This window comes from Leptonychotes weddellii, chromosome 10, assembly GCF_054177405.1.
Source record: "Leptonychotes weddellii isolate Sample4059 chromosome 10, ASM5417740v2, whole genome shotgun sequence".
In the NCBI taxonomy this organism is placed as follows: Eukaryota; Metazoa; Chordata; class Mammalia; order Carnivora; family Phocidae; genus Leptonychotes; species Leptonychotes weddellii.
In genome coordinates this window covers 100,192,050-100,208,549 of record NC_138378.1, presented here as the reverse complement: position 1 = coordinate 100,208,549, position 16,500 = coordinate 100,192,050, and the positions used below count along the sequence as shown (strand labels likewise).

The window sequence follows — 16,500 nt, the reverse complement described above, 5'->3', positions numbered from 1 at the left end:
AGGAAGGGAAAAATGAAGGGGGGGAAATTGGAGGGGGAGATGAACCATGAGAGACTACGGACTCTGAAAAACAAACTGAGGGATTTAGAGGTGGGGGGGATGGGTTAGCCCGGTGATGGGTACTAAGGAGGGCATGTATTGCATGGAGCACTGGGTGTTATACACAAACGATGAATCATGGAACACTACATCAAAAACTAATGATGTAATGTATGGTGACTAACAACATAATAAAATAAAGTTAATAAAAAAAAAAAAGCTCGGGGCGCCTGGGTGGCTCAGTCGTTAAGCGTCTGCCTTCAGCTCAGGTCATGATCCCAGAGTCCTGGGATCGAGCCCCACATCGGGCTCCCTGCTCGGCGGGAAGCCTGCTTCTCCCTCTCCCCCTCCCTCTGCTTGTGTTCCCTCTCTCGCTGTGTCTCTGTCAAATGAATAAATAAAAAAATCTTTAAAAAAAAAAAAGCTCAACTAACAAATAAATGTTAATGTTTTGCTCCCCGGGGCGGGGGGAGGAGTACAGTATTGGCACAAAAATAGATCAATGGAACTGAATAGGGGGCCTAGAAATAAATCCATGCTTATATGGTCAATTAATCTATAACAAAGGAGGCAAGGATTTACAATAGGGAAGAAACAGTCTCTTCAACAAATGGTATTGGGAAAACTGGACAGCTATATGCAAAAGAATGAAAATGGACCACTTTCTTACACCATATACAAAAATAAATTCCAAATGGATTGAAGAACTAACTGTGAGACCTGAAACCATAAAACTCCTAGAAGAAAATAACTCACTTTTTCTGTGTCTTTAGTAATAAGAGAACTGACTTGGCCTTCTGTGTATTGTGCTTTTCATTTTCTTTCCCTACTACTCATCCCTTTCATTTTTTGGTCTCAGAATTAGATTTGGTTCTCTTATCACCTATGGAATGACTTTGTTTCCTGACCTCATTTTTATTTTTTGACTCATTCAAGTTACATGAGTTTAAAACATATTTTCCTGGCGCTTATTTATTAGTGTGTGGCCAGTGGTATGCAGGTAAATATTTAACAACTGTCTCTGCAGAAAAAAAAAAATGTATACATGTGTAAATAAGCTTAATATAAACTCTACTGAGATAAAAAGATATGTACCACACAATTTACAAATAACAAAAAATATATAATTCTATCGCAAATTCCACACAGTCAATTGATTGGCACAGAATGCTTTCACGCTAATTCTTATATCCATAGCCAAGTGATGGTTGCAACTGACAAGGTTGGAATAATGAAGACATATGTCTGACCTGAATGAGTTCTCTGCTGATTAGGTAACAGTTTTCAAGTATTAGAAGGAATATCTCCTTCCATACTTTCTTACACTTTTTATAATGTAAGGGCTACTAACACAATGTAATTTTAAGTTTAATCTGCATTATTAACACTTTCCCCATTTCTTTCTTTTTTTTTTTTAAAGATTTTATTTATTTATTTGACAGAGAGAGAGAGAGACAGCAAGAGAGGGAACACAACCAGGGGGAGTGGGACAGGGAGAAGCAGGCTTCCCGCGGAGCAGGGAGCCCGATGTGGGGCTCGATCCCAGGACCCTGGGATCATGACCCAAGCCGAAGGCAGACGCCTAATGACTGAGCCACCCAGGTGCCCCAACACTTTCCTCATTTCTTAAGTATAGACAATCAACAAACAATAAATCAAGCCTTGATTTGTAGCAATTTGCTAATTAATGTGGAGTAATTCACTCCTGCCTTAACTGATTTCAAGCTACACAATAAACTGAAAAGACAAAACAAAGACTGGGAGAAAATAATTGCAAAGCATATATCTGACACAGGATTTATACCGGAATATGTAAAGAAATTTCAAAACAAACCCAACACTTAAAACTGTTAACCATTTTGCAAGACGAAGAGTTCTGAAAATTGGTTGCAAAATAACGTGACTGTACTTAATGCTACTATACTGTAAGATGGGGGGTGCCTGGGTGGCTCAGTTGGTTGAGCGTCTGACTCTTGATTTGGGCCCAGGTAATGATCTCAGGGTCCTGGGATCAAGCCCCAAGTCAGGCTTCGAACTCAGCACGGAGACTACTTGAGGATTCTCTTTCTCCCTCTCCCTCTGCCCCTCCCCCACACACACATGCACACTCTTTTTCTCTCTCTCTCTAATAAATAAATAAATCTTTAAAAAAAAAAAAATAAAAATGTTGGGGCACCTGGGTGGCTCACTCAGTTAAACATCTGCCTTCAGCTCGGGTCATGATCCTGGAGTCCTGGGATCAAGCCCCGTATCAGGCTCCCTGCTCAACCGGGAGTCTGCTTCTCGCTCTGACCCTCTCCCCTCCCATGCTCTCTCTCTCTCTCTGTCCCTCTCAAATAAATAAATAAATAAAATATTTTTTAAAAAATAAAAAATAAAGATGCCTAAGATGGTAAGTTTTATGTTATGTGTATTTTACTACAATTTTTTTAAATAGGAAAAGATATGAACAAATACTTCAAAACAGAATATACTGGGATGGCAAATAAGCACATAAAAGAATGCTCAATATCATTTAAGGAAAGGCAAATTAAAACTACAAAAATCTACCACTAAACACCCAGCAGAATAGCTAAAATTAAAAAGAGTGACCATACCAAGTATGCTTAGGATGTAGAATTGAAACTCAAGCTACACTTGTGGGAATATAAAATGTTACAACCACTTTTGAAAACAATTTGGCAATTTCTTAAGAAGTTAAATATACTTCTACCATAGGACCCAGCTTTCCACTCCTAAGAAAACTAAAAGCATTATAACCACAAAGATCTGTACACAAATGTTCATCCCAGCTTTATTTGCAACAGTCAAAAATTGGAAACAACCAAATATTCCTCCAAAGGTGAATGGATAAACAAATTGAGGTATAGTCATACAATGGAGTACTCTTCAGCAAAAGAAAGGAATGAACTACTGATAAACTCAAAAATAATTATGCAAAAAAAGATGGTAAAAAAGAAAGAAATATGTTGAGAAAAGCTGGACAGAAAGAGTTCAAAATTCCACTAAAATATAAAAACTAGTTTGAAGCAACACAGAGTAAGTCAATGGGTGTGGGTGGAAAGAAGAGGAAGAGAGGTACAGAAGGGAAGAATTACAAAAGGGTACAAGGAAACTTGAGGATGATGAATATGTTTATTACCTTAATTGTGATGGTTTCACAGGTGTATACATACTTCAAATGTATCCAACTGTACACTTTAAATACATGCAACTGTATGTTAATCCTACCACAAGAGAGCTCTATTTTTAAAAGGGTCATCATTTGATCTAGCTTAAACTATGAATGGAGAAAAAGAGATTCACATAAGTCAATCACAGCAATATAGGATAGCAGTATGCTTAATCAAGAGTTAAGTAATGTGGAACCTACACTAAGCACCCTGAAATCACTGAAGGCCTTACTGGTTGGATTAATGGTAGTATACTCTATCCATATACCTCTGGCAAGAGAGCCTATCAAGTTGCTTCAGGACAGCAATATTCTCACAACCCAGTTCTAATCTTAGCCAGAAGAAATGTAAGTTGTTGTATGGCTCAGCACATTCGGTTTTCCTGATCTTGATATTCTAGCCTAACCAGGGCTCAATTTTTTCCAGTTATGTCCCCAGTCTTCCAGTGCCCAACATCCCAATACTGACTACTTCAGATTCCTAACAACTGTTCCTGATCTTAACTGGCTCCCCTTGTCAATTCAGAAATATGCTACCTTGCCCCATTATGTGGACTTTAAAAATCCTTTGATCCATTAGGACCTGTCCTGGTCTGTCTCAAACCTGAAAAACTTCTCCTGTTTTCAATACTGCTCTGCTCTCAGTTGTCACTCATATCCCATCCCTTCCCATCCTAATCCTTATAGTTTAAACTGGTCCTTCCTAGATCTGCTTCTCAGACTTTAATTCTTGTTTGCCATTCTTGAATTTAAAAGCCCTGACCCTCAGTCCATACTCTGATCTCTCAATCAGTCTTTCCAGCATGAATATCTCCCAGTTTTACCAATCCTGTTCCTACCCACGTGTAGTTCCTAAAAGCCAGAAAGTCGTCTTAGAAACACTGGGTTCTTGGGGCGCCTGGGTGGCTCAGTCAGTTAGACATCTGCCTTCAGCTTGGGTAGTGATCCCAGGGTCCTGGGATTGAGCCCCGTGTCGGGCTCCCTGCCCAGTGGGAAGTCTGCTTGTCCCTCTCTCTCTCCCCTCCCCCCTGCTCCTTCTGTCCCTCTCTTGCTCACTCTCTCTCTCAAATAAATAAAATCTTTAAAAAAAAGAAAAAAGAAAAAAGAAACACCAGGTTCATAAAGTATAGGTAGAATAGAAATACTAGGAGTAGAGAGGTAAAAGTACAAAGGAAGGGCATAAAAGTTGAAGGAAGAACATGAGCAAATGTTCAAGTGTCTGATGTGAGAAAATATGAGATTGGCCTGAGTGGCACAAGAAGTAAGAGTTAAGCCACAGACAGAGAAGTCTGCACTTGATAAAACAAGTTACTGAAAAACTGCTGTACACTCCAGAGCAGGGTAGTGACAATACAAAACTGCTCTTAAAACTTTAATGCAAAGTCATCCCTGCTAGCTTTTCCAGGTCATTCTGGTTCCCAATGTAACCTCAATGAAGGCAAAGTCAAAATTATACTTTAATACCTATCATTTCTCATTAGACTAAAACCATACCTCTAAAAACTGATCCTTCCTGTAACACAGGGTAATTTTGCTTCTCCCTTTACTCCTTCACAGCAGACCGTTTATATCACCAAGTCCAGCTCCTAACCTTCCAGAATTTCTGTGCCCCACACAGAACTGCAATCAAATGAGGATGCAAGGCCATTATCCATGGTCATTCACTGGTTAAATGACAGTTTCCCACACAGCAACCTTGCAGTGTGGGTATAATTTAAATTCCTATGTCAGGAAAATTACCAATTACTACATGACATGGACTTTTCACTTGTTCATTCTGAGACCTTCAAGGTTAAGGTGAATAGCATAAACTGTGAATGCCAAAAGTCTACCACGCATTCTATGAGAGACTTTTCATCAAGGAGGATACAGAGAACAAAAAAAGAAAAGAAAAACCCTTGGATTCAACAAAATCAGGTTCTCATAGTCCTAGTTCTACTTAATAGCAGCAAAAATGCAAAATAAAAGATTGAACTAGATGAAATGAGAAGACTGGACCGATGAAATTATCTCCTGCAGCAATAAGAAAAGTCTACAAGATCTACTTAAGGTAAGCTAGGATCTAGAAAGCTAGAAACTAAATTTAAAAACACTTGTGAGCATATGGGATCCACCTGAACAACAACTGGCTCTAAGCAGTTTCCAGAAGCAACAGCCTCACATTGCCCCTCTCCATTCTGTTTCGCTGCACCTAGTCTTTTGTTCTTTTATTTATAGGCATTCCTCAGGGGCCCTCAAGATTCCTGCTTCATAAAAAAATATCAGATGATTATAACCCAAAAAATGTCCAAGTTAGAAAGTCATTACTCAGAATATTTTATTTTTATAAAATGGAATCTCACAAATATTAACTAAACAATACTATGAACTAAGGAAAGTTACTAAAGTTTTTCAAGTAATAAGAATAAACTAACCACAATGCTGCATATCTAGATTGTTTTACTACTAGAATATATAGGACCTGAGATACTGCCATGAATAACCTACTGCTTAAAAAAAACGAGGACTAGAAATAAACAAGTTGCACATCTCCAGTAACTTAAATTAATTACATGATTTATGAAGATTCATTGTCTCACCATATACACCGGTAGAGCTGAACAGGTGTACTTCACTAAATGTAAACTGGTCTTCTATATAAATATTTCCTAGCTTTTAAATGTTTTAAACTAGCTTTTATGTTCAAAGTAATACATGCACACAGTATAAGAAAGTTAAACAATAAAGACGGGTACACAATGAAAAGTGAAAGTATCCTTTATTCCATACTACTCCTACTAGGTTCACTACTAAAAACAAATCAAACTCTAGTTTAAATGTATTAGGATGGCCACAATATCCATAGCCCCCTCTCAATTATCTGATTATATTTTTATATTCAATAAGAGGTTTCTTAAGTGATACATACTTAATGTACAGCTCCATTCTAAGCGTTGCTGAGTTATCCCTGCATACTGCAAGATAAACAACAATTTTGGCATCAAGGTATCTGGCAGTAAGGTAGGAAGGCTTTTGGAACTTCTAGTTCATGAGATCATATCAATATATATCCCTGGGCAACATACTGTTTCCTATACCTCAAGACAAGTAAAGCTGTCCTAAATTCAACCAAAGGACATTTTTAAATCAAATTAAATTCTTTTGAATCCCCCAACTACACCTGTCTATATGCCATATAGATAAGAATCATTAAGACTGATCAATAGTTGGGTTTATGGGTCAATATTTATTCTTTAACGACATTATTCTATTTAATCTACATCAATATACAAATAAGCAATTAAGTACTTTTAAAAGTATGCTGTGTTCTGATTTGTTTGTTTTTTAAGGCTCTCCTTACATGACTTATGCCTATGAAGGCAAAATCTAAGAAAAGCTGGTCCTGGAGAGCTAAATTTTATAAAAGTTAAAGAATGTTTTTTAGGGGCGCCTGTCTGGCTCAGACACTAGAACATGCAACTCTTGATCTCAGGGATGTATGTTCGAGTCCCATGTTGGGTGTAGAGATTACTTAACAATACAATCTTAAAAAAAAATGTTTATTTGAATAGGCTTGATTTGAAATAAAAGTAGGAATCTTAAAATTTTAAGTTTTCTAATTACTAAATAAGCATATTCTTAACAAAGACCCTTTTGTGCCTATAGAACAATAAAATATTTGTTGTTGCTTTTCTACCTAAAAAAAAAAAAAAAAAAAACCTCCTCTGGAAAGGAAAATAATTACTTCTGGAAACCATATATAAACTTGACTATATTTAAAGTTTTCATATGTTAACAAAATGGAAATTGCATTATATATGCACAAACATAACTACAAAGTCACTATGTAACAGAAACATGCACACCAAAGCCAAAAATATTTTCAAATACCCATTTTAAAACCTAAAGTAACTTGGAAATCTTTTACAAATCAATATATTTGTAACTTAGACTCAAACATTTCATTTCTCAGGCCACTGCCAATTTCAACTTAGAGCTAACTATAAAAAGGAAACAAGTCTAGCTACATTTTCATGAATAACTAACCTTGACTTAATTATATGTTGATTCAGCACAGCTCCCACATTTGTAACAAGTTTTAACTAGGAAGGCAGCATATAATAGTCAACTACCAGCAAACTGATGAGAATGACATAGACCCTATGTCACAAGTTACTATAAAGAGATGATTATTAATCATTGTTTCTCACCCAATCAAGGATTAAGCAAATTTCCCCCCTTTATTCCTCCATCATTTTTTCTTTCTCTACTGGATCATTTCATCTATATTATAAACACTTCAATATCTCCCACCTTAAGTAAAATTTCTCACCCGACAACATATTCCCACTGCCCCATTTCCTTGATTTATAGAAAAGTCCATTAAAAAAAAAAAATACCCTGGGGCGCCTGGGTGGCTCAGTTGGTTAAGCATCTGCCTTCAGCTCAGGTCATGATCCCAGGGTCCTGGGAACAAGTCCCACATCAGGCTCCCTGCTCAGTGGGGAGTCTGTTTCTCCCTCTGCCTCCCCCGCTTGTGTTCATGCTCTCTCTCTCTTTCTCTCTCTCAAATAAACAAATAAAATCTTAAAAAAAAAAAAAAAATACCCTCAGGACACCTGGGTGACTCAGTCAGTTAAGCATCAGATTCTTGATTTCGGCTCAGGTCATCATCTCAGGGTCGTGAGACTGAGTCCTGTGTCCGGCTCCACCCTCAGTGCAGAGTCTGCTTGAGAGTCTCTCTCCTTCTCCCTCCTCCTCTCACCCTGCTCATGCACTCTCTCTCTCAAATAAATAAATAAAATCTTAAAAAAAAAAAAGACTATCCTCACTTTATTTTCCTCTCCGATTCTTGAACCCACTGTGATCGTGCTTTCATCTCCACAGAAATTGTTTGTAGCAAGGACACCACTGATCTCCATATTGCCAAATCCAATCTTCAATTCTCAGTCCTCATCTTATTTGACCTACTGGCAGAATTTGACACAGCTAATTAATTTTCTCCTCCCTGACACATTTTTCATCCTTTTGCCTCCTACAAACACCACTCACTCTTGGTTCTCCTCCTGCCCCACTGGTCCTCCTTCAGCACCTCCTTTGCAAATGCTCATCTTCACCCTGATCTCTAAATAAAATTAGCTTGCCTAAGGGCTTAAGTTTTTAAACCTTTTCTCTTCTCTATATTTCCCTCACTAGGCAACCACAGCCTGTTTAGACTTTAAATGTGATAGATAGATAGATAGATAGATAGATAGATAGATAGATAGATAGATAGATAGATAGATATATCTATATATCAACGCAGCCTGGCCCTTCTTCTCTGTACTCCAGACTCATACATCTAGCTGCCCATTTGAAATCTCCACTTACAGATACCTAATAGGCATCTCAACATTTAACATGGTCAAAATATAATCCTAGATTCTACATAAACACTTTAAAGTCTACTTCCCACCTCTACCCATCTGTCCCTTATCAGTATAAAACCAATTCCATCTTTCCAGTTTCACAGGCCAAAACTCAAGAGTCATTCCTGACTCTTCTTCTACTTTACTAGTCCTACCTCTGAAATATATCCCAAGTACACTGCTTCTCATCACCTCTGCCACTAGCCCCCAATCAAAGCCACCATGTCATCTCTTTCTTGTACTATTATAGTAAGCCTCCTAAACTAGATTCCCGGTTTCCACAAAACAGACCATCCATACAATAGCAAGGACAATTCTTTTCAAACCTAAGTCAAGTCATGTCACCTTTCTGCTCAAAATTTCTCATGACTTGCCATATCACTTGGAATAAAAACCAAAGTTGTTGGAATAGTCTACAAAGCCTCCTCATGATCTTGCTCTCGCTGCCTACCTCATCCACTACTCTTCCCCTTGTACACATCACTTCAGCTACACTGTCCTCCTTGCTGTTCCTCAAATACACTAAGCATATCCTGCTGCAGAGCCTTTGTACTTGCTGTTCCTCAACCTGAAAACCCTTTCCCTGGATATCTGTATAACCTCTCCCTTGCATTATTTAGGCTCAAATGTTACCTTATCAGGGAGACCTTTTCTTACTATCCTATATAAACTAGCACCTCCCTACCTATACTGTCACTCTCAATCCTCTTATCAGCTTTATTATTCTTAGCATCCATTACCACCTGATACAGAATACACAGGAATACCTCGCTTTATTGTGCTTTGCTGTATTGTACTTCACAGATATGGCATTGGTTTTTTTGTTTGTTTTTTGTTTTTTTATAAATTGTGTAGGTTTGGGCAGCTGGGTGGCTCAGTCATTAAGCGTCTGCCTTCGGCTCAGGTCATGATCCCAGGGTCCTGGGATAGAGCCCCGCGCATCGGGCTCCCTGCTCAGCAGGGGGCCTGCTTCTCCCTCTCCCACTCCCCCTGCTTGTGTTCCCTCTCTCACTGCATCTCTCTCTGTCAAATAAATAAGTAAAATCTTAAAAAAAAAAAATTGTGAAGGTTTGTGGCAACCTTGAATCAAACAAGTTCATTGGCGCCATTTTTCCAACATTTGCTCACTTCATGTCTCTATGTCGCATTTTGGTAATTCTTGCAATATTCCAAACTTTATTATTATTATTATTATATTTGTTATGGCTCTCTGTGATCAGTGATTATAACCCACTGGATGGTTAGCATTTTTTAGCAGTAAGTATTTTCTAATTAAGGTATGTACACTGTTTTCTTAGACATAATGCTATTGTACACTTAATAGAATACATTACAGTATAAACATAACTTTTACATACTGGGAAACAAATTCATTTGACTCATTTTACTGCAATATTCATTTAATTGCAGTGGTCTGGAACCAAATCCACAATATCTTTGATGTATGCCTGTAATTATTTGTTTACTGTCTGTTTTCCAAAGAACTAAAACGTAAGCACCATGAAAGTAGCAATTGTAGTTTATTCGAAATGCAGCACTAGTGGGTAGTCCAAGATGGCAGCAAAGGAAGATCCTAAACTCACATCCCATGGACACACCAAATCTACTGCTACATATCAAACAATTCCCTCTGGAAAAGAATGAAAACTAGCTGAATAGCTCCTTTGCAACAAATGGTAAAAGGGCCACATCAAGATGGGAAGGAGAGGCAGGATGCAGTCTCTTCAAAACCCCACCCCTGGCAGGGGGACCCACAATCAGGAGGAATCTCACGAATCCAGATTTTCTCCCTGAGGAGTGAAGGGTTCATGCCCCACATCAGGTACCCCACTCCTTGGGAACTGTAACAGAGAGATGCACCCCCAAAACATCTGGCTTTGAACACCAACAGGGCTCACATCCAGGAGACCCAAAGGGCTGTAGGAAACTGAGATACTTCTCTTAAAGGGCTCACATGCAGACTCAGTCGCCCTGGAAACCAGCACAAAAGCAGCAATTTGAAAAGTGTCCAGACTATATGTGAAGAAGTTTCAGTGGCTAATCTTAAAACATCTATCAGAGAGGCAGGGGCCTGTCAGAACTTTCCAGGGATGGAGGCACTGGCAGGGACTTTCTGGTGCTCTCCCTCTGCCCTGATAGCACCAACAGGGCAGCCCAGCCTATAGCCGTGGGAAAGCTGTGTCTGCACCAGCCATGCGCTCTCCTGTGGCCTTGCTAAAGCTGGCAGGCACATGCAGTCTACACAGGGGACACTCCTTGATCACCTGCTCTGGTGGCCAGGGGGGTCTGCATTCCTGGGTCCAAAAGGGCTGTAACAATTGGAGAGAGACAGTTCTTGGCAGGCTATTGCCTCCAGGGCACCACACAGACAGCAGTTTGAAACACATCCCTAGTCTTTCTGTGAAACAGACCTATTTACTTGTCCCAGAGCTTCAGCCTGAGGGCCACACTTCACATTTGCCACACATCTGGAGGCTGTGGAGGTGCTTTCAGGGAAAGTAGGCCAGGGGACACCATCTTCACACTCTCCCTAAGCCTCACTACATTTTGCCAGTACCTCCCAGAAAGGAGCTTATACACTCATCTAAAGCCCTGATTTTTGCCAGTTGCCCAGAGGACACCTTTAGATCACCTGGTCTGAAGGCCAACTGGGTTTACAACTACAGTCGCACAGGACTACGTATTTTAAAACCTGCTGCCTGAGGGTCTGGCTTCCAATCAGCCTATAACTAGGGGCTGCCTGAGATCCACCCCCTTCAGAACACTGACAAGTCTTGGCACACTCTCAACAACTGGGACTTATCAAGAATAAATCAAGCTGCTTAGACAATCACAAAGGTTTCAGAGACAACCAAGAGCTAGGGCAACGTTGAAAGATAAGGTTCATCTCCTCCAGGAGGCCACTCTTTGAGGACTCATACATAGAAACAAACATAGAGTCAAGCAAACTGAGAAAACAGGAACATGTCCCAAACAAAAGAACAAGATAAAACCTCCCCCCAAAAACTTTAATGAAACAAAAAGCAGCACTAAGAAGAACACCTGGCATTTAGCCAGGTACATATTTGCTGAATGACTAAATAAATAATAGCTTAAGTTATTATGCTAAAAGTTTATAAAGATTAACTCATTTAATCATCAAAAAACTATGTGGAGGTACTATTAATATTCCAATTTTACCAATGACACAAAGACATAAGAGATTAAGTAACTTGTATGTCACATACCTTATAAGTGGTACAGTCAACCTCCTATCTATTAAATGAGATCAAGTTAGATCATACAAATGGACCACTTAACAAAATGTTTGGCACATTAAATACCTAGCACTTATGGAATACTTATTATGTGCCAGACATTAATGTAGGCTCTTTGTGTGTATTTACTTATTTAATTCTCATATTCTTCAATAAGTAGATACCATTAGTTCACTATTTTTTATTTATTGGGGCACCAAACCTAACTCAACAGAAATTACATAAAAGACACTGCTGTGAAAGAAATGGGACAAACTCCAACCTTTACTCGTCTCGGAAAACAGTTAACATGTGCTTAAAAAAATGTGTTTTGAAAGTTAGCACTGGAAACCAAATCAAAACGAACTGAATTCCTATCACATACAGACACACTCTTAACTGTATTTGTTAGCTTGTAGTTCTAGAAAGCCTTCTAAGATTCAAAGACAAAACAATCACAGATTTTCTTCATTAAAAAGAAAAAAAAAGCTACCCATTCCCCAAATATCTGGTTAGCTACTCCATATTGCATGGTATTGTTTAACATATCTTTTTCATTATAAGGAAAAAGTGAATTAAAGTAGATCTTTTTTCATATTTAAAACAGAACTTACTCATTTACATCAACCTGAAATCATCAAGTTTATGCACTGCAAATCAGCCTCTGCTTTAAAAGTCAGTTTTATTACCAAAAAATAAATTTTAAAATTACTGCACCTGAGAAAATAGCCAATTCCTTTATCCTTGAGTTAAAGTGAAAGCCAAAGGAATCATGAAAATGACTACATATAATTTCTTCAGCTCAACATAGCATTTATTTTTTAATTTTTTAGTTCCATCTATAAATACTATTCTATATTAATAATTAAAAATGAAACATTCTGGGTAAAGACCCTTAAAACTTACGGTGCAATAATGGCTCTAGCAGGTCTTTTTGTAGACTGTACTTGTGAGAGCCAACCTTCTAGCTGTGCATTCAGCTGCGGTCCTATAAAAAGAGAAAGAGGGAAATTGGAGTTAGCAGAGAAATGTACTATATATAACCACACTTGACACAAAGTCCTTATTGAACCTAACTGGGACTAAAATAGTTTAATGGGCAGTGGGATCATTAGTTTGGATGTTAATGTTTGAAACTTAACCAACTACTAAGCAAGCCATAGATAAGGCCATACACTGATTTATACAAAATTTGCTTTTATCCACTTACTTATTTACAACCATCTTCATTCCAGAACAACAATACGATTCTATAATTTGAGGCACTGTTTAAACAAAATAAAACAAGAAACAAAAGACTCTTGGCATATGAAAAGAAAATACCTGAGTGATTGTATACAGAGCACCAAAACTTGCCTTAATCACTAAAATCACATCCATGGAGTGATCACTCCCATACCCAAAACCTTTCCTTCTATCCACTCCAGCCCCTACTCTCGTGATCACATTGATAACCAGTGACTATGCCGTGTCAAAAATCTCAATTTCAAGCATCCCACTCTCCTCACTGCCTATCTTTCCAGTTCACTTCCAGAAATCTGCTCATTGCCAACAGACTTGGAGTTACTTTTCCCACTATCCTTCCTCTCTTTTCTTCTTCCCCTCTTACCCAGCCTGAGACTTGATGTTCCATCACTATAATCATTTCCTCACCTATGCCCTCATTCTTGCTCCTCTCTTCCTCCACCACAGTCAAATCAGTTAAAACCAACTTTCCACTTAACACAGTACCTTCACTTGTACAGATGAATGAGAAGACAAATGCAACCACATGAACTTTAAAATTATACCCATAAATTGCAGACCCTTAGCAAAGCTCAGAAATCATACCACATTAACCTAGTGAATTTGCTCTCCCAGCCTTAAGATAATTACTTCATATAGCTTCTCATTTTACCTTAAAGCCTCATCCCCCTCTCACTCCCAGTAGATGATCATGCTTTTTCATTTTGTCAAGGAAAATCAGAAGATGGCCAACCATCCTGGCTTGGCCAGGACTTTCCCAGTTTTAGCACTGAAAGTCCTGCACCTTGGGAAACCTCTTAGTCGCAGGCAAACCTGGACGTTAGTCACCCTAAATTCAGAAGAGAACTACTTCCTCTTCCTACCATTTATTCTGTCTTCTCTCCTGTGTCAACACATTGACCTTACTCCTAATCAAAAGTCAAACAAATTCCTTCTGCACTGGGTCCCAATGTTTCTCTTCTCAAGGACTCTACTCCTATACCTGTCCCAGTCTCCTGCACTAACTTGTCCCTTTTACTAGATCGTTACCATTAGCATGCAAATATATAATATAAGCAGACTGATTTCTCCCCAACTACCACCCATTTCTCTGGCCCCTTTTTTTCTCTAGCTCTCTTTTTTTAAGCATTTAATCATAAAATATTTAAATGTTACAAAAGAATCTAGATAATAATAAAATAAACATCCATGCATCCACTACCCAAATAAATTAAATTTTAACATTCTTCTTTACTTAAGATCTTCCTTTATTAAGAAATAAAATATTACAGACACACCTGAAAACCTTGCTGATCCCATTATACATGTCCCTCCTCAGAGGGAAATCAAAATCACTTACTGATTCTGGTGTTCATCATTACATTATTATACTTTTACTAATGTATATATCCATAAAATATGCATTGTTCTGCATAGGTATTATTCTACATGTTTTTAAATATTATATAAATATACTGTGCATGTTCTTCCATAATCTGATTTAGTACACATTATTGATAACAGGTACTCATGTTGATTTTGTAGCTCTAGTTCACTCACTTTCAATGCTGTATTATTCTGTGTGAATATACCAAAATTTATCTATTCATTCTTGTCACAGACACTTGGTTGTTTCCACTGTTTCACTGTTAATATGCAATGTTACAAGTCTCTTATAATCATGTATTAAGAGTTTTTCTGGGGGCCGCCTGGCTGGCTCAGTCGGTTCAGCGACTAACTCTTGATTTCCACTCAGGTCATGATCTCAGGGTCGTAGGATGGAGCCTGTGTCAGGCTCCATGCTCAGCGGGGAGTCTGCTCAGGATTCTCACTCCCCCGCTCTTTCTGCCCCTCCCCATCACACTCACTCGCTTCCCACCCGCACCCTCTCAAATGAATAAATCTTTTTTTTAAAAAAGAGTTTTTCTGGGATTTAACTACAAATAAAAGTACTGGATCATAGAGTATGCATATCTTCACCTCTACCAGAACACTGCAAATTGCCCACTAAAGTGGCCAGATCAATTTACCCATCAGTGGAAAGGCATAAAAAATGAGAAGTTTAATTTTTCTTGTTAAAAATAAGGGAAGAATGGGGCACCTAGCTGGCTCAGTGGAACATGAGACTCTGGATCTCAGGGTTGTAAGTTTGAGCTCCACGTTGAGCTTCATGAAGCCTACTTAATAAAATAAAATAAAATAAAAAGGAAGGAAGAGATACCCCCACATTCTTCTTAAAGCACATTCTCTAGAAAACTTGTAATTGTAAATTATTTCTCCATCCCTTTGAAATATATGTAAATCTTTTTAAAAGTTAAATAAGCTTCTAGGGACCCCAGCTGGCTCAGTCAGTAGATCAGGCGACTCTGAGTTCAAGCCCCATGCTGGGTGCACAGCTCACTTTAAATACAGCTTATTTTAAATAATAAATAAGTAAGTCAGTAAGCAAGCCAGCAATCAAGCTAGCAAGCAAGCTTCTAACCAGCAACCCAGGACTCTGTAAAATGTGATTTGCCCCAAAGGAAATAGCACCCTCTTTCTGCCAGTTTTGTGGGAAGACAGGAACCTAATAACTAGCCGGCCACCTAGCTCCCAGCTGCAAAATTACCTTCCTCTCATAAGAACACAAGTTTATTTTTAGCCAGTTACAAATACATACGGTCACCCCAATTACCAACTGATTTAAAATGAACTATGTGTGAGAAATGTTGCTATCAAGCCCTCTGACTTGAGCACTACTTACAATTTATCTTGAGAACATGTATGTAATGGGTTGTATCTGGCCATATAAAGGGTGAGCTCTCTTTAGATCTCTGAAATCTCTTAGCAGATTGACTGTGATGTGCTTCACATTGTGGCTCAATGCTTATTTTCTTTCTCTTCTGCCTCTGAAGAGAGGTTTTTCTGAAATGGAGGTTTTGGTTTAAATTATATTTCTCCAACATCGGCAATGGTTAAAAATTCCCATTTCCCCTCATCCTTACCAATATTCGATACTGTCAGAATTTTTAATTCTTTGGCAATATGATAGGTATGAAACAGTATACCCTTATTTCTTCTAATTTGTTTTTCCCTGATATCCACTGAGATTAAACATCTACTGACTTGGATATCCCTCTGCATATATTTAGGACTATAAATAGAAACAAGTCAAGTTTATAATGAACAGCCCATCTATAAAATGCCAAAGTACAAAAAAGTTCTGATTTCAGCAATGTAGTTTATTTTAAAAACTTAAATTTAAGAACAATTCCAAGAAAAAATGTATTACATAACCTCATTAGTAACTCAAGGAAAAATATAGTTCAGATTTTCAGTGTAAATTTTTAGCTGACGAATAAACTTTGTATTAACTTAAAATAAGTATTGCTCTAAATATTTCCAAGGAAGTTGACAAAACAAACTGAATAGTGGGTAAAAGCAAAGAATATATTATCTCCCA

The 16,500-nt window shown here is 38.1% G+C and overlaps 1 protein-coding gene across 1 annotated transcript in view; it reads right to left on the bottom strand.

Moving 5' to 3' along the window:
• MEMO1 (mediator of cell motility 1) overlaps positions 1-16,500 on the bottom strand; it is a 107,123-nt gene that overhangs the window by 39,311 nt on the left and 51,312 nt on the right. The window contains exon 2 of the mRNA XM_081796977.1: positions 12,741-12,822. Within this exon, the coding sequence (XP_081653103.1) occupies positions 12,741-12,822 (82 nt within the window). The remainder of the gene's footprint in view (positions 1-12,740; positions 12,823-16,500) is intronic.